At 41.4% G+C, this 17592-nt stretch overlaps 1 protein-coding gene and 1 long non-coding RNA gene across 4 annotated transcripts; one reads left to right on the forward strand and one right to left on the reverse strand.

Annotated features, from left to right (window-relative positions):
• Positions 1–468: 468 nt before the first annotated feature.
• Positions 469–17531, reverse strand: GEMIN5 (gem nuclear organelle associated protein 5). Of its 3 annotated transcripts, none has more exons than XM_015875638.3 (28): positions 17359–17531; positions 17109–17263; positions 16090–16271; positions 15401–15552; positions 15061–15177; positions 14743–14875; positions 14148–14307; positions 13391–13603; positions 12614–12699; positions 11988–12082; positions 11217–11353; positions 10754–10827; positions 10192–10373; positions 9951–10090; positions 9239–9410; positions 8752–8979; positions 8119–8232; positions 7568–7696; positions 6888–6983; positions 6496–6633; positions 5868–6015; positions 5597–5716; positions 5064–5274; positions 4152–4409; positions 3511–3673; positions 2550–3126; positions 2176–2272; positions 469–1093 (listed from the first exon to the last, which is right to left on the reverse strand). In XM_015875638.3, the coding sequence occupies exons 1-28, from the start codon at positions 17507–17509 to the stop codon at positions 938–940; spliced, it is 4584 nt and encodes a 1527-aa protein (XP_015731124.2). In that variant the 5' UTR covers positions 17510–17531; the 3' UTR covers positions 469–937. The 3 variants fall into 3 exon arrangements, with proteins under 3 accessions (XP_015731124.2, XP_015731123.2, XP_085374883.1); XM_015875637.3 differs by having other exon boundaries at positions 15061–15180; XM_085518757.1 differs by lacking the exons at positions 469–1093; positions 2176–2272; positions 2550–3126; positions 3511–3673 and having other exon boundaries at positions 4152–4264; positions 4373–4409; positions 15061–15180.
• On the forward strand, positions 1453–9330 carry LOC116654052 (uncharacterized). Its single transcript, XR_014935430.1, has 3 exons — positions 1453–1591; positions 1928–1989; positions 9196–9330. It is a non-coding gene; the product is annotated as an uncharacterized LOC116654052 (long non-coding RNA).
• Positions 17532–17592: the final 61 nt, after the last annotated feature.

Here is a 17592-nt window from a genome sequence, read left to right on the forward strand (position 1 = left end):
TTAAACGATAGGAGAGCTGTTTGGTTAAGCAGTAGCTCCCCCTCCTGGTTCAAGCAATTCCAAGTTAGTGAGAACAACTCAACGGCTCAATGCATCTCTTGATACAACTAACTCCCTCCTTTTACCTGCTGCTGTTGAATCATTTTGCTTCTAGAAGTTGCTGAGGCTCTTTTCAGCCTTGTTCTTTCACAAAGAAATTATGTTACGATGGAAAAAAGCTCCAGTAAGCTGTAAGAATGGCCAGAACAGTTCAGGACTGCGGGATCTAGGATCACTTTTGACACTTGAAGAAGAGAGAACTTGTTACTACCTCAAATTTACCCTCGCTGTATTTAAAAGCTAACAAACAAAAACACAAAGCTGAGTCATGGTATGCAACAAACACCTGCTTTATCCAGCAAGTTCGATTTCTATTGTATTAGCAGTGACAAAAATAATTACTTTTAATGACATCTTACTAAATGCCCATTCCTGCTTGGTGAAGACTTTATTTAAAGAAGGGGAAATAAATTCACACTTTTCTTAAGTACAACACTGGTTTAAAGGTCAGACTACTTGAAGGAACCATTATTTTCTTCAGAGGGCAGCTGGTGCTCTTCTGCTGGAAGACAGCTGCTCAAAACTATTTTGCATGTAAATTCCAAGAGATTTCCTTAGCATAACTTCCAGCAAATAAAAGACGTATAAAACTCCTGTATAGAGTTTCAAGGCTGCAATCTACTACTTTTCAATTTCCTAATGTAATCTCATTAAGTAGCAGTTGATGACCGTGAATGTATGTATATAAACCTGATTTGTTTGTAATATTATCCAAAACAGTAGTCATCAGTAACTGTATCTGTAGAAACAAGCCTTCACTTTGAAGAAAGAACAGTCTTGTTGTTAACTGGTGCTAAGTGATTGCAAGCAGCTCAGAGGTGTGTCTGGTCTCAAAAGGTCACGTCAAGAACTTCCTGACAGCCTTTTCATAAACTTCAGCACTACCGTGTTTCCTAAGGAGATCCAATGCCTGTTGGTGTAATTCAGGAGGACACTGGGCTCCAAGGTGAAGGAGTACAAGGCAGCACTCCAGCACATCAGGGAACGGAAAGACCTGCATGCAAAAAAAAGAACAAAGAGTGAGTCCACTCTTTCAGTTAGAATTGTTTTACTACAACATGTTCAAGCAGCTGCATCTAGAAACACCATTTTACAACATCTACTTGGGGAGACCGGATTTTTCCTCTTCTTCCAGGACATTAGCACACATTTAACTGAGTTGGCTCCTCTGTGCACTATCACCATAAGTACTTATAGACTAGATAAGAGAAGGGATGATACAGCCTAGAGATGTGGTTTACAATCTCACAGTGTGGTGTTTGAACAGTTTCTAATTAATATAGGCCATTTTATAACTGACATTCGTGACTTCATTATCAAAACTGTTTCTGCATATGAAGTTACTGTACATAACAAGGGACTGCTCCCCGAATACATGGGAAAGATTCATACAAGATATCCCATTGAGTTGTCTCATGCAGAGACTTCACCTGCGTGCTCCAACTGCATGGAGAAAGTAATGCTTGAAGCAAGAATCCAACCCTGATGCCAGGTATTAAGTTTCTCTATCAATTAAAATTGCTGTGGGATTAGTTCAGGGAAATAGAGGGTGATTCTGCCCACCTGTATCAGCCAGCTTATATTTACGTTACTAGTACCTTTATCTTACAAATCTAGAGTGCAGCTGGGGCACAAAGAAAGTCACTGATCCTTCTGTATAAAAAAAACATAGTATATGACTAGTAAAAATGCTGAGTTCCAGCCTGAAGCAGTGATGAAGCACCTGGTGGAAGACAGGGCCAGCCCAGGAGAGCTCAGGTGCATGCAATGCATTGAGTGATTGGAAGGGGTGGAACCAGGATCCAGCCCTTCCCAAACCTCATTTAAGGGTTGGCAGTGGAAGCGAGGGGATTCTGCTGGAGATCCCTGCATACCTGAAGCCTTCCAAAGGTAAGTGATCTTTTTTTCCCTTTGTTTCTGTATCTACAGCTGCTGTGTTTGGGCTTCCCATTTGCTGCAGACTAGGACTTTGCCGCCCCATTATTACTACTGTACTTTCTATTAAGCTATAGCATTACAATGACTTACAAAAAGACTGTCTTCTTTCAGACTATACTACCTGTTTTGAAAACTTACCTTTAAGTTGTCTGGAAATTCTGCTAGTTTCTGCTTTGCCTCCAAGAGTTGCTTTGTTAGTTCAGGGAGGGTAATTGCTTCTTTTACTTCATCTTTACTGTTAAGAAAAGAGCATGTGTTGTAATTGTTTTGTTTGAATGACTGTGTAGCCTCCCTGCTATAATCAAACCCACCTATCAAAAAGTCATTCAGTTGCAATAAGTTCACACACACAGTAACGCCTTACGGAAATGCAAGACTTCTTAGGCCTACATTTGGTGTCCTGGAGTGATCAGCATGAGATTAGAAGTAATGTGAACTAAGTCAGAAATCCACTGTGCAAACATAAACCAAAGGGCAACACTTTTCAATCCATCTCATGTTCTAACGCTTACCACTTGATCTGGCTGCTGTCAGAGCATGGTTTGTCCGGTTCATTCTCTGAATTCTGCTGCACATTGTTCTCATGAATACTTCCATTTGTGCTTTCCTGGAGAGTATTCCTCTGCTGCTGATGCCGGTGGATCATGTCGGCTAAAATCTTCTGGACCTCAGCTATATCTCTCTGTGTGTTCTGTAAAGCAGCAATCGCTTCCGAAAGAAGCACTTTGCAGCCATTCAGTTTTGACTGTCTGTCTGCCAAACCGACTGAGTTAGTTTCTGAGTCACTTTCTGTCTTGCATCTATTACATTCAGTTGTACTGCTGAGGTTTTCATCCAGCTCAACTGCAGTTTGATCAGGAGTTTCTTCAGGAGAGGAGTGATCAGGAACGCAACTCTGCTCAAGAGCTGTCTGCTCAGTGGGGCAAAACGCAGGATCCAAACCAGCCTTTTGGATGGCAGGAGAGTCTTTGGGTGGGTTCCACCACAGATCATACAGCAGCCCGTAAGCCACAAAGCCCTCTAGACTTCTGCAAGCAGCTATGCTTTGAGAATTTGTGCTGTCCAGTTTGTCTCTCAGGTTCTCACAGCCTAATAATAAAAAATTATAAATGCATTATAAGTATTTCCAAATAAAATAAAGACAAGATCTAATAACTGAATATCTGTCCAGGAGACCCATAGCAGAGATTTTTTCAGATTGATGCTGGAAGCAGAAAAGCAAAAGCAGGCATCTTCTTAAATACAGAACTCCCTTCTAGCTAGCATGAGACTGCATGTTCTTATCATCTATAGCAAACTCCCTTGTGTCCTAAATCACAAATTAGGATATTCACATGATCAAGAGCTACAGGTGAATGCACTGCATAGTCTGAAGAACAAACAGAAGAACAATGGATGTAATGGACATAACTCTGCTTATGAGGAACATTCTTCTATTTGTCATTGCCAGGAGATGTACAAGAAGAGACTTACCTTCAGGAAGGAAGATATTGCAAATTTCTTGCATCAGAGTAAAATTGCCAGCATTGTAACTACGAGCCACAGCACCAAGAATACTTTTCACTGCCTCATCCCAGGCAGCAGCCTGATAGCTCAGTGCTGCCAGTGTCAGGTCATGGCAGATATAGAAAAGCACCTAGGGGAAGCAGCAGAGAGCACAGTTAATAGTTTTACTGCTAAGTATGAATGACTTGCTAGTTAAAAGTATTACAGAAAAGTCCAGAAGTACTCCTTTATATAAGAGATCAGAGTATCTTTACATGACTTGTCACTGTAATTATCAGCAGCTGTGCTTGCCTCTGTCCTCTTAAGTGGCTGAGAAGTACCAATGGTCAGTGACTTAATGAGGTCTGAGAGAAGAGCTGCAAAAGCATCAGTCTATGACCAGACCTGGACTCTGATATTTTTAACAAGCATCCAGGCCTCTCTTGACAGTCTTAAACAAAAAGGTGTTGGGGGAAGCTGTCCCAGTTGTCTTATCATTAACTCTCCCAGACTGAAACCTCATCCTGTAGCAGAAAGCAGTCTCCTGGAAACAGCTCACAGGACACACAAAGTGGCTGTGTGGCTGCACATGCCATAAGGAGGCTTGGTGTGTGTACAGACTTAATTACCTGCTTTGGGTGAGTGTTGCTGGTAGAAGGAGGATGCTCAATGCTGCGCAGTTGCTCTCGTGCACACGTGGTTTTTTCAGTGGTGTCCATGCCCAGTACCTTCTGCCACACTTCTATCACCATGTCAAAAAAGGAGACATTTCTGTTCAGCTCCCAGTTGTGGTAACAGGGAGGCACAGGGCTCCTTCGGTTACAGGGATTTCTTTCACTGAGGCACTTACAAAGCAGTTCGTTGAGGCAGAAAACAAGTCTTTGCCCCTTTAACAAGAGAAGAAAAAAAGAGCATTGAGCTGAAAAATAATCTCTTGCTGACTACGCCAAGTGGCCAAATTAAAAACATGGCTTGTAGCAGATTGCAGGTGACAGCATACTTCACTACTATAGCTCTAAAGGTAAAATACTGGCAGAGACTCTCTAAGGTCAGAAGGAAACATCAAAACAGGCTAAGGCAATGTTCTGCTTCTTAGTCTGTGCTATAGGAAATTCCTGGACTAAGCCTTGAATGGATATACACGTTCATTCGTTTACTGTAAGCAACAAACACTTTTCTGCCTTTCTTATTATGATCAGTATTATGTACTAAAAAAGACATCTGCATTATGTAATTAACAAAAAGAAACCTAACAAACTAAACCAAAGCAAAAACAAGCAGAAAATCCTTCTGAACTGCCTCTCTTATGGATGTAACATGCATAGAGCATATATGCCTCCTTATCACAGGCCCCTTTTCTCCGTAAAGACACCTGGATTTTTGAAGTGTCATTGCAATAAACTTCTAGGAAAAAATATTCTGAGGCAAAACAAGCTCAGGGCTACCAGTGGATTGTTAATACACAGAAAGAGGTAAAGTTCAAGTTTAACCTGGAGAGAGACAGTGCTAAAGTAAAGCAGAAAGGAAAGAACAGGACTCACAAATAAGGTTTTCTGTTGCTGAAGGACTTCCTGAGCTCCAACCCAGTTCCTGGATAACAGCATTTCTTGGGCACATCGGAAAGACAAACTTGCTGACAATTCCTCCTCTCCGGATATCAGAGCAAGCTCAGCAGCAGTTTTAAGGGATGCCGCATCCCCCTTCTTTGCCAGCACTTTAACTGCATCATAGGGTGAGGAAGCACCCAGATAACTGAAAAGAGAAAAAAGCAAACTGACTAGATCACAAAGCCTAAAAGTATGGAATGAAACTTCAGGTGCTACGTACACCATGCATGGCTTATGAGAGTAGTACAAATAAATAGATTCAAGACACGAAAATCAGTGCCTCTGTCTGGATTTCAGCTGAATCCTTTTCAGAAGTGTGAAAACTCCAAAAATGCCTGAGACAAATCCATCATCAAGCAAAGCCAGTATGCTATTATTCCAGATCAAAATATCCAAAATGTCATTAGTAACTCTGGTAATCACAGATGTGAAGCCCTCAATTCTGTCTTCTTACTGGTAACACTTACCATTTGGCAGCCATGGAATAATGACCATCTTTCTCTAACACAGCTGCCCAGCTGGTGTAGAGATCCTTCAGAATGGGATCTTCTGGACGTAACCTGGCCTTAGCAATTACAATTGCTTCCCTAATGCGCACGAGAGAAACCAGACAGAAGATTGTGTTAAAAATACACAAATACCTTCTTTCATAAAGGAATCATCTCTTATATTTAAAAAGAAGCTACCTCAAGTATTTTATGAGGGGGAAAAAAGGTATTTGAACAAATATGCAACAACCTGTAAAAATTATTCACTTTCAGGAGTTCGACAGCTTCATACACTTTATGAATGGACAGGAGATGGGAGGCAGCCTTCACATATTGCTCCTGGAAACACAGCTGCTTTGCAAAGGCTTCTACTGTCCAAACCCAAGCCTGATATCCAACTGCAAAAGAGAAAGCAATACAATTTAAGGCAAAAAAATTTAGAACAGCAAGAATTCCTGGTTTCTTCAGCATGCACTTCTTCTCTGCCCCCTCTTAGGTACTTCTTTCATCTCTCTAATGCAAGCTACTTGAGGCAATAGAACAGGACAAAGCTTGGACCTGAACACAACTGTAGGACTTCACTAGCAGTAAAATAATTTGAAAGTACATATAAACCAACAGCAAGCCAGGACTGCTACATACTACAAAGCACCATCTTTGCCCTTGGAAGTACAGTTTGCTTCTCTGAAAAGTCCCAGAGGAAATCACTTTATTTTCTGCTGGACTAATCTAAGGATGCTTGTGGGAACATCCAGGCTTTGTTATAAATAGGATTTGTTTTGTGTCCAATCCAGAAGTCATGAGTTTTCAACCTAGAGCAATGGGGTGAAATTGGGCAGCTAATTCCATCTGCTTATGTGTTACATGAGCAAACATACCCATGGGTGAGAATGCAACCAGCTGGTCTGTCAGTTCTCCCCTCTCAGCAGCTGCCTGGAGTACACCCTTCATGTCTCCTTTCCACAACATAAGCTGCTGAAACAGCTCCGGATGTCCATTCTCCAAGTGGTATTTTCCTGTTTGAAGTAAAGAAGCCTCCTAGTTATCTAGCAGCATGAGTGCACTAGCGTTATTTGACACAGTAAAATACCTTGACAGAAACGTCTGTATCTGAAAGCTGTAAAAACTGTTTGGGAAAAGTAAGCCTTCTGTTTTCTTTGAACAGACTTGCATTCTTAATCCTGCACTTAAATATGCAGTAGGAGTTTTCTCCTTGAATATCACAGTGACAATGGATGTATTGCCAAACTGAGCTCCTTATTCTACTTGCCTTCCATATCAATCATGTTGTGCAGAGAAGCTCTGTCTGTGAACAGCCCCAAGTGGATGCGATCCTGGAGGTCAGAGGACACATCTTCATTATGATCTAACACAGATAAAGAGAATGAACGTTTAACATTTAGTACAACATGGAAAACGAGGATGTGCCAAGTCAGTATGCTGCACTACTGTACTCGTTATTGCAAATATTTCTGTCTTTTGCTTTCTTTACATTTAAGAAGCTTGCACATTTGCAGACTGTCACTCAGAACTTACACCTGAGGTTGAACAGAAGAATTTTGTGTGTGCAGGACATTCACTTCAAATCTCAAACACAGGAAATTCCCTTGGAATGCTCTGAATCTAAAGAAAAATACTGTGATGATAAAAACATCTTCCTGATGACTTATTTTCCCTTTCACCTTCTGAAGGTGATAAAAACCTGAGCTACACAATTTTACCCTATCTCTGTAATTCAAAATCCTAAACAAAACCTGTCTGGAGTGTCTACAGAGTGCCACAGCACTACAGGAGAAGTTACAGTAGATCACCATTTCCAAAGCTTAATGCCAAGTTGTCCAGATCAAGGCCTTGGATTTGTGACATGCTTCTGAATACTTCAGAGCACCTTCCCTCTAAGTATTTTACCCAGCTGATCAGAAAGGGGAAGCTGCAGTTTAAGACTGATACCTTTGGTTTTCAGACACGTAGCCAGCTTCAAACAATCCTGATGCAATTCATCTTTAGATCTGTGATCCATGGATGTACTGAAAGGTAAAAGTGAGCGAGGTTTCCTCTTCTTTAGAGAGGCATCAAGAGCTGAAAAATCAATACAAATACAAATCATTCACTGTGGCACAAAGAGCAGAGCTCTGATATATGCAAAAAAAATAAAAACCAACCTACCTGTTCTTCACAGAGGAAAATAAAAAACATACTCAACTACCCACATCCCTGTTATGACAGTGCTAACTTTCAAATACTGATTGCTTTGCTTATTTTTCTGCCAAGTCTGCCTGGACTAAAACTAGCAACTAGAAGGCACCATCTCTGCCCCCATTAAACAATTGTTCAATTGACCTGGCAAGCAGGGCAAATACAAAAACATTTAAGAGATTTGAAGAGCATTCTTCTCTTTCTCCACCACTCACTAATAAGGGAAGATGCAGCCAAGCCTACATCAAGAATGAAGAACTCTCTTTTGATACAGGACTGGTGCAAGTATCTGAAACTGTACCAACCTGCTTTCTCTTTAGGTGGATCCTTTTTCACAGGAGTGGCTTTCAGGGTTACAAAAGGCTTTGATGAGCTGAATGAAGAGTAATCATATGCAGATAAAGATGTATCCTTGGACACTGCAGTTAAGCAATTACGAAGTGATTAAGAAAGGATAAACAATACATGGAAAAGCCCACAGCAAAATAACTGATGTTAATATTCTGCAACAATAATTTCAAATTATACAGAAAGCAAGCTTTGCTTTGTCATATAACTTAATAGGTTTCCAGGAAAAGGAAATAATAAGAAAACATTACAGAACTGTCAAAAAACTACCAAAGATGGCAGAAGACATTAATGATGGTCTATCAGTATATTAAGATTTATCACCATAAATCAGCAGTGATATAAAATGACACTGTTTCAAGGCAAACGGTTAATGTTGCTTGTTAGTCCAGAATCTCTTGTTTGGAACTAGTTGTCTTTAAATAAGTTTATAAAGTTATGAAAGGTGTTTTGGAATCATACTTCCTTCAAGTGGACTATTTCAATAAAACTGTATTAGAAGAAAATCCCACATAAAGATGTTAGGCTTTGTGATGCTCCGGAGATTAAGCAGTCTGGGAGCCACTAAACTAAGTCAATTAAATTATTACCAGCCATGGAATCTTTATCGGACAATTCTGTCTCCTGAGCTGCTTTTTCTCCTTCGTGGTCAGACACTCCGTTTTCCTCCAGCAATGTATCCTTCATGCTCTCATCCCCATTCACGGCATCACTTAGATCCTGCTTGGCTGGATTCTTTCCTACGGGCTTTTTCTTCTTCTTGGCTTTTACTTTTGGTTGGATACTTCTTTTTTTCTCCAGCTCTATACTTTTTTTGCCTATAAAAGGTCACAGAAAAGTTACTCTGGTATTATGTGTAGAGATTTTTGGGGTATAAACTGTTTGCCTCTCAAGATCGACACTGAGTTTGCAAATAAGAATACGATTGAATTTGAACTCAGACAACATTTATCCCTAAAGGGGAAACAGGCAGAATTGAATTCAGCATAAAAGCTTTACTGTCATTTCAACATAACAACCCTCTTATTTCCTAGCTCCCAGATCAACCTTCAGGAAAGGATCATTGAATATACTTACCCTGAGGGGGCCGTGTATGCTCCTGCTTTGAGATGAGCCACTTGTGAACAGAGAAATCATCAGCTCCAGTATAAATAGAATCTGAGTCCACTGGTGACCACTGGACACACAGCAGCCGGCCCTGGTGCCCTCGGTAGTTGCAGAGTGGCTCTTCCTTCATAACATCCCATACCTTATGATCAAGAAAGAAACTTTATTACTTAATCTCCTCCAGGTGTGAAACTCTATGCTTCCTGTTTAGCAATTTACATTTGTAGGAGCTTGTCTTCTATTGTTTGCAGAGCTATTTCAATAACAAGCAAGCAGACGGAGAAAACTCAGAAAGCTTTCTTTGTATGTACCAATAAGCCAGCTTAATGTCTTTCTTAAGAATCCAAAAATGCTACTGGACTTACAAATCAAACTGCAAGGCACAAAACCATACTTACTGCTCAGCTTCCCTCTGTTCATTCCCATAGACCTGGACTAAAAGTGTTCTTTGCAATATTCTCATTTGTGCAGTGTGTTGGAAAAGCAGGAATAAGCCAAAAGAAAAAAGTATACCTCTGTATCAGGTATCCAGTATGAGATTGTTGCCAAGGGTAAATATGCAGTAGTTAAGCAGCTGAACTCAGAAAAGCTTTCTTGTTCAGTTAGCTTGCTTTTAAAATACTGCAGAAAGGATGACTTGAAATTAAAAGAAATACTCTTCTGAGTGGTAGTAGAGAAGTACCTGTGCAGTGCCATCATAGCAAGCTGATACCAATCTTCCCTCATGGTGGGGGCTCCAAGAAAGGCTTGTGACTTTTGCTGTGTGTCCCGCCAGAGTTCGAAAAGGTTCTGTTATTGTCAAAGGACTTTCTGAAGTGCTCTCTGAAAGAAGAAATAAAAGGATAAGCTACGGCTAGCAATGCAAACCAAGAGGAAAGCAAAACAAGATGCCAAGACATGGGATAGAATCTGCAAACCATTACCTACAACACTCTTCAGATTATGCACATAGATAACGGCATTGACTGAGCCTGAAGCAATCAAGTAACTCAACTCTGGATCACTCCCATGCTCATGATGCCATCGGATAGCATTAATCAATTTGTGATGCTGCTGGATAGTGCAGAGCAACTTCAAGCTCGGAGCCTGAAATATTTCAATTGACCTGAAATGCAAGAATAACAGTGTTAGAAATACTCCAGTCAGTGAAAATGTGATTTTGTTTTTCTTGTCCTGAATGATGGTCTATGAAACGAAATGAGATTTTCTGTTCTGGATTCAAGTCACACTCCAATTTAGTACTTAGAGAATGTGTATTTCAGCTGTGTGTAGATCCTTGAAAAAATGATGTAATGTGATATAGATCCTCCATGCCAAGAGCAACTTAATGAAATACCAGCAAAGAATATTGTATTATCACAATCCAGATACATAGGCAATGAAAGTTAAGAACCAAACCAGGACAACAAAAAGTACTTTTGCATCAAAACACTGACTCCTGTAGGTTAAGGTTGTGTATGCGCCAATCCTGACAATGAAACATACCCATCTTCATTGCCAAGGGCCAAGAGTTTACCATCTGGTTTCCAGCTGATCTCTGTACGTGCAGGTAGTTTGTGCTGTGGAGAGAAGATGCAGCTATTACCAGCCATCACACAAACTCTCAGGACTCTCTTGAATACATCAACAGAACACAACTGGCAACTAGGAATTACAATTAGTCTGCAAAACAAAAGCCACCCAAGTGTCTGCTGCATTTTGTAGTAGTGACATAAGTTTGGGCAATAGAGGACTGAAAGAACTGCAAGATGATGGAAGAATCACTGGCTACATCCAGCGCAGTGGAACGTGTCAAATGAAACGTCTGGATTCCAAAAGGACCTTGATGTTCCACCTCCTTATGCTCCTTAGTAAGCTCTACATGTTCCAAGAAAATTCAAAAGCCTACAACTATGGGCTACAGAACTATAATCACAAATCCATAGAAAAAGGCAAGAATCACACTCACTTTAATTGAATTAGTGTCTCTGATGGTTTTGTTGATGTCATTTGCCTCTCCACTAAGTTTCCAAGGGTTGTGTTGAAAAACAATACCTTCTCCAGCACAACTATATAAAGTTACAGAGGGATGTTCACCTTCTTCTCCTACTCAACAGAGGAAAAAAAAAATCTAAGTATACCGTGCTCTTTGTCAGTCTTAGGAAAAGCAATTATTCTTACTATAAATCAAAACAGTATTTTAAAATGCTGTATGTATGCTTTGATTCTCTGAGATCTGGCAGCAAGAAATTCTCAAAATACAATTCCCTAAAAGGACCCCTCATTCATTCTCCATAGCACAATTGCTGCACACATTAAAACTCCCTTTAAATCCTGGCCAATAAACCCCCCCCCAGGTTGCATAAAAGACAAATGGAGCTGTGCTGTTTAGTTTTAATGACAGAAAAACAGTTAGAGCTAAATAATCTGTACTTGATCCTAACCAATTATTGTGGAGAGCCTATATAGCTATTTCAGCGCATTGCAAACATGTAACTATGTGGTGTTGTGCTCTACTCCCATCCACTTCCTGAACCTTTCAAAATACAGAACAGATTATTTTGCTCCCTTGGCAAAACTGTTACCAGTTTCTCAGGCAGAACGCATCCTTAGTGGATAGAAAGGACTGCTACCAAGCAGATGGAGCTCACATCCATAAGGAAGGGAAGCACACCAACTTTGTGGTATCTGTGTGCTCTGTATGGATTTCTACTTTGTAACAAGACATTATAACACTCACCAGAAGATAGTGGAGGAGTTGGAGGTCCCCAGGCTAATGTGTATACAGTCTTCTTGTGGTAAGTACTGGAGATCTGTGGGGGCTTATTCTTAGCACTGTGCAGGAAAGTAAGGAAACAGGAGTAGTCTGATTGCAGCAAGGGGAAATACAGAATAAAACCCCTAACAAAACCAAACTGAAACTAAACCAAATCCAAAACAAGCAAAAAAAAAAAACCCAAAATTCAAACTAATGTATTTCCAGTAGTGAAAACAGACGACAGGTGCTTCAAAATACTAAAGCAATGGCTCAGCCAAGCCTTTGATGCTTCCTGTACTAAAATCAGAACAAAACTGTCCTAATGAATTGCATCTGCATGTTGCTCATTTTATCTAACTTTTTCTGGCTTAACTCATTCTTGACTGATGACTTCCAACAGGTGACTGTTACACAATTTGAGTAAGGTTTCCTTAAGAGCTGCCAGTCACAAGGAACAGATGAAAAGATACACTTAAAATACATCTGAGTGCTTTAAATTTAACTTTTAACAAATATCAAATGTAAACCTCAGGAAAGACCACATCATCTATGTGTGCTGCCATACCAGCAAGATCGGACACTAATGAATCTGAAAACTACTTTTTTACCTGCTGGATAAGGCGTCAAATATGCCAACCTTTCCATCCTCTGTTCCAAAAGCCAAACAACCTTCTTTAGTTGGATGCCACGCTAACTGCAAGAAAAGTACAAAGAGCCCCATAATGACAAAAGGAATTGACAATTTATTTTTAAATAGTAAATAGGTTAAGCACTGAAACCAAAAACCACTGTCCCTTATATTCACCATGCTAACTACAGCAACTCAATTTAACCACATTGTGATGTGAATCAAGGACTCTTCCCTTAACAGTTACTGGGACAAGAGGAAAGGAACTGAAATCATTGAAACCTGACTGCTACATTACAACATAGAGTCATACTTTTGGTGTGATCAACTAACATGTTGTAATGCTGCCATCGTTTACTAGATGTTAGTATTTAGCCAATTGCTGTTCAAATTCAAACTGAAGGCATCGGTGCCAGTTTTTCTACATGTTAAACTTCCCAGCAGACAAAAGGAAACTGCAGATGACACAAGGAATGATCACAGTGGTTTATAAAACCAAGAAAGTGAGGCAATAACCACCTAAACTTCAGCTGATTTTCAGTATGTGTACTGTAAATACCTACTGTTCTAAAAATGTCTAAAATGCTGATCAATTCTAAAATTTATATCATGCAAATTGAGAGCAGAAGTAACAACTCGGCATTATAGGATTTAGTTGGGGAAAAACCTTCTTCAGTGTGAGAGAAAAACATTCCTCAAAGAGAAAAATGGAGTGAGAAAAGAGACAAGAAAAAAGGGGAATGTAAAGCACACTTACTGCTGTAACCTTGGATTTTATGCTTTGCCAGTAGGTTTTAACATCATAGATGTTGCTCATAGACAAAGTATTCCAAACGCGGATCATGCTGTCTCCAACACCAATAGCAAGACAGCCTGGGTCCACAGGGGAGAAGGCGAGACTGTAGACAAATCCCCCAAGTGAAGGCATTGTCCAGCTACAATCTAGAGTTGATAGGTCCCAGCACTTTATCTAAAGAATATTTAAGGAACAACGAATGATAAAGTGATTGGTATGATAGGGGGGAAAAAACAAAGCACAAGTGAGAGGAAGACTCAAGAGTATGCGTGTGCCAGTATGTGTCAAAGACAGAGCTGTATTAACTGCAAGACTGTGATGGAACAGGAAAAAAAAGGCTATGGTTTAATTATGTGATCCTCTTCTAAATTCAAAATAGGAGGCTCTCTGCTGCCTGCAAAAGGCAAAACCAAACCATAAAAACTCTTCCTTCCTTAGCTCCCCTCTTCCTTCCCCCCGCAAAAAGGCAGCTATTAAACATTTAATTTTCAAGTCCAGAGGGCATAACCATTCTATCCACCACTGTAAAAGCTTGAGCTTACAAGCTAACAAAGAAATTCACAACTTGTGCTCAGAAGAAATGTTGAGCCATGATGTTATAAAGGGCAGGGATAAGCCTGCTTTAGGAGAAAATGTGTGGTCATCAAAGTGCTAGTTTCACTCAGTCAAACTGAACTGCCGCTGCTATTTTGATGTTAATTTTAAAATGGGTTCTTACATCTCTGTCCATTGAAATGGAAAGAAGCAGCTCTTTGTCTTGATGCTTCAGGGAACACAGATTGAACACAATACGGGAGTGATTTTGCCCTTCTGAAGATCCCATTAGTGTCCACTTGCGTTTTCCAGGTTGAGTTAAATCCCAGTGTAGCAGTTCTCCTCTGTGAAATGTAAAGTGTGTATATTTCATTCTTCACTTCAAAAAAATCATATCAGCGCTCACGCACATACTGCAAGTGTGAGAGTAATACAGATAGACACACATGCACTACACGTCCCTCTACAGAGATAAAACTACCCTACAGATATCCATTCCTAATCACATTGGAAGTGGAAATGTCAACTGCTTCCATTAAATGGGCAAAAACCACAAATAGTACCATTAGCAGTCAGTATTCAGTTAGATTATTAAATGAATTGTGGGGCAAATAACAGCCTTCTAGAAGACTGAACTTCCCCTACACTCTTAGCCTGTCCTCTATCTTGCTATACTAGGAAGGGAGGAAGATGGGGGTGTCAGTGTTTCCTGCCAGTTGTTCTTTAAATATCAATGAATTAATGTACAATTAATTTTACTTGCTTTGTCTCCTACTTACCCAAAAGAGCTGGATACAATTTCTGTAGGACGACCACAAGGCCAGTGGACAGTGAGCCAAATGCGCTCTTTAACAGCAGGATCAACAGCTCCACCTCTTCTCTTTGTGGGTGGCAACTTCAGAGTCATTACACCTTTGGAAAAGAAAGGGATCATCTCGACTCTGTACATCCAAATTCTCAGAAAAAAAGACCTGAGAATCTGAACTTTAAGTAGGCTCCCCGCTATTTAAACTATTGAGTTAGCAAATGAAACCCACAGTTAGAAAGGAGCACTTCACCCATGTTGTTGTCTCCCTCAAATGATTAATCTTACTTACTTCTGCCTCTAGTACAGCTCCATATCCGTATTGTCTGATCTTTGCTTCCTGAAGCCAAGTAACAACTTTTCTTCATGGCTGTATCTTGTTTCAGCTCCCCGTTTGGAACATCACCTTCTTCTGAAGGAAACACCATTGAAGTCTGTTATTATACTTTGGAATTCAAAGCTCTAAACGTTAATTGAAAATCTACTACTCTGGATCAGAAAATATTTTACTTGAACTAGTTACCTCTGATTAGCTACCTACTGACCTTACAGGGATAAGGAATTTAGTTCTCCACAGGGACATTCTCCTGAGCTAAGTATCACTTCACAAACTACGTATCACTTCTACGTACCTTGGAGCTCATCTTGCCAAGCAGGTAACCTTCCTTCTCCAGATACAGGACACCAGGCCAGACAATGAATTTCATCATCGTGACCTCTTAGCCGATGAAGAACTTCTTTTTTCCTGCTGATATCAATTATAACCACCATGCCATCCTTGTAGCTAAAAACAGAGATTTCAGTTAATGATAGATTGTTAAACCCTCGTGGAATAACACCTAATCTGATTTCCAAGCTATTACCCAGGATCAGTGTCTCCACATTACAGAGAAGCCCAATCACAAGTGGCAATGAGACCAGTCAACTGGAGCTCAAGTGTAGCACTAGCACAAACACAGCTGCCTTCTGTTTGTGAAGTGCAACCAGGGAGTATATTTGGCTCCAAGAACAACACCAATTTATCAGCAAGACAGTTTTCAGAGTCTTATAAAGTAATGGAGACTTTTATATAAGGAAAGCTGTTCCCTTTTCCACAAATAACTTTAATTCTCTCCCATCTCTTTTGAAAGGCTTTCATGTTCCTGCTTTGTTCAGTAGTCTTAGGTATCCAAAGGACTGAAATGGCAGCTGTTGATAAAGAGACAGTAAAACTATGAAACTCTCTTCAGATGATGTAACCTGTAACGTGAGGAATGTTAATGAAATCTAATTTACGAGACACTTTCAAATGGAAGAACGGAAAGTAAAACGTAACACTTACCCAATAGCCACCAGGTTTTCATGATGAGGAGAACAAGTGAGACAAAAAACTGTCCGAGGCTCTGGGAAGAATTGCTGGCTGTCGTTTCTGCTGTGCCAGTAGCAAACTATTACCCCTTTTTCATCACCGGACACAATCAGATCTTTCACAAGGGGTGACCAGTGTAACGCTGTGATTGCATTCTGAAGAAAGGCAATTGAATACATTTAAATACATGTAAAGCCATTGAGTATGCTTAGCCACTGAATTCATTTTGTGGGTTCTTTAAAGAACTGAAGCACAAAATAAAGCAAAGTGCATTTAGCAGTTGGCTCTTTTGGGATGGAAAACTCTTGCTCTAACAGCCTGCCTAGAGATCATCCTCAGAGGAAGGTGAGGCCCATAAGATGCCCCATTGCTGATGGTGCTCAAGGCCATGGATGATGGCTGATATGGTGGGAGGTGTTCCTGCCCACAGAAGCAGGTTGGACTTTGAAGTCACACAGTATCACAGTCTTGTGCGGGTTGGAAGGAACCTTAGAGATCACAGAATCACAGAATTGTAGGGGTTGGAAGGGACCTCTAGAGATCATCGAGTCCAACCCCCCTGCCAAAGCAGGCTCCCTACACCATGTCACACAGGTCGGCGTCCAGGCGGGTCTTAAATATCTCCAGAGAAGGAGACTCCACCACCTCCCTGTGCAGCCTGTTCCAGTGCTCCGTCACCTTCACTGTAAAGAAGTTCTTGTGCACATTCATCGAAGTCCCTTCCAACTCAACCATTCTGACTGTATAGCACAGGATAACAAGCAATTAATCTACAAGCACTCCCTGTTCTAAACTGAGTTGCCATTTATCTACCAGCATCCTGAGATGCAGTAACTGGAAACACCGGGAGGCTGCAAAGCCAGCTGGGTGCGGCAGCAAGGAGGTGCTAACAGCATCCAGCATCCCATTACGATGCTGTAACGGCAGCGTACACCTCAGGCTATGGGAACAAGCATCACCCAGCACCTCAAGCATCATCGCTCCGGTCCCACCTGGTGCAGGCCGTGCTCTCCCCTCTGCTCCAGCTCCACCGCGTCCCACAGCCTCACGCTGCCGTCGTCGGCTCCGCTGGCGCACAGGGCGCTGTGCTCGCGGTGCGGGCAGAAGGAGAAGGCGGCGATGCGCTCCGTGTGCCCGATCAGCTCCCCTGCACCGGGATAAGCCCCGTGAGAACGCCATTTCCAACGGGAGCTCGGCCGCTCCTATATAAACGCAGAGGGAGGAGGGGGGTCGAGGCCGTACCGTGAAACGTCGGCGTAGCGGTGCTGACATCCAACACGCTGATCCGGTGCCTGGCGGCGAAGCCGAAGAGCCGCCCGTCGCCGCTGGTGTGGCTGCACCGGCTGCAGTACCAGTTGGGGGATGCGGGCACTACTCGCACCGCTGCCGCCATGCCTGCACGCCGCTCCCGCCGAGCACAGCGTCGCAAAGTGTCGCAAAAACAGGCAGTATTCCCGCCTGGTTACACATGCGTAG

This window comes from Coturnix japonica, chromosome 18 (genome assembly GCF_054131305.1).
Source record: "Coturnix japonica strain WE chromosome 18, WE-NBRP24, whole genome shotgun sequence".
In the NCBI taxonomy this organism is placed as follows: domain Eukaryota; kingdom Metazoa; phylum Chordata; class Aves; order Galliformes; family Phasianidae; genus Coturnix; species Coturnix japonica.

Coding starts and splice junctions, on each gene's coding strand:
- GEMIN5 (XM_015875637.3), bottom strand. CDS start 17,509: ATGGCGGCAGCGGTGCGAGTAGTGCCCGCATCCCCCAACTGGTACTGC. Junction 8,980..9,238: donor GCATACACGGCCCCCTCAGG/GTAAGTATATTC, acceptor GACCTTTTATAG/GCAAAAAAAGTATAGAGCTG. Junction 6,984..7,567: donor TACGTGTCTGAAAACCAAAG/GTATCAGTCTTA, acceptor TATCTGTGTTAG/ATCATAATGAAGATGTGTCC.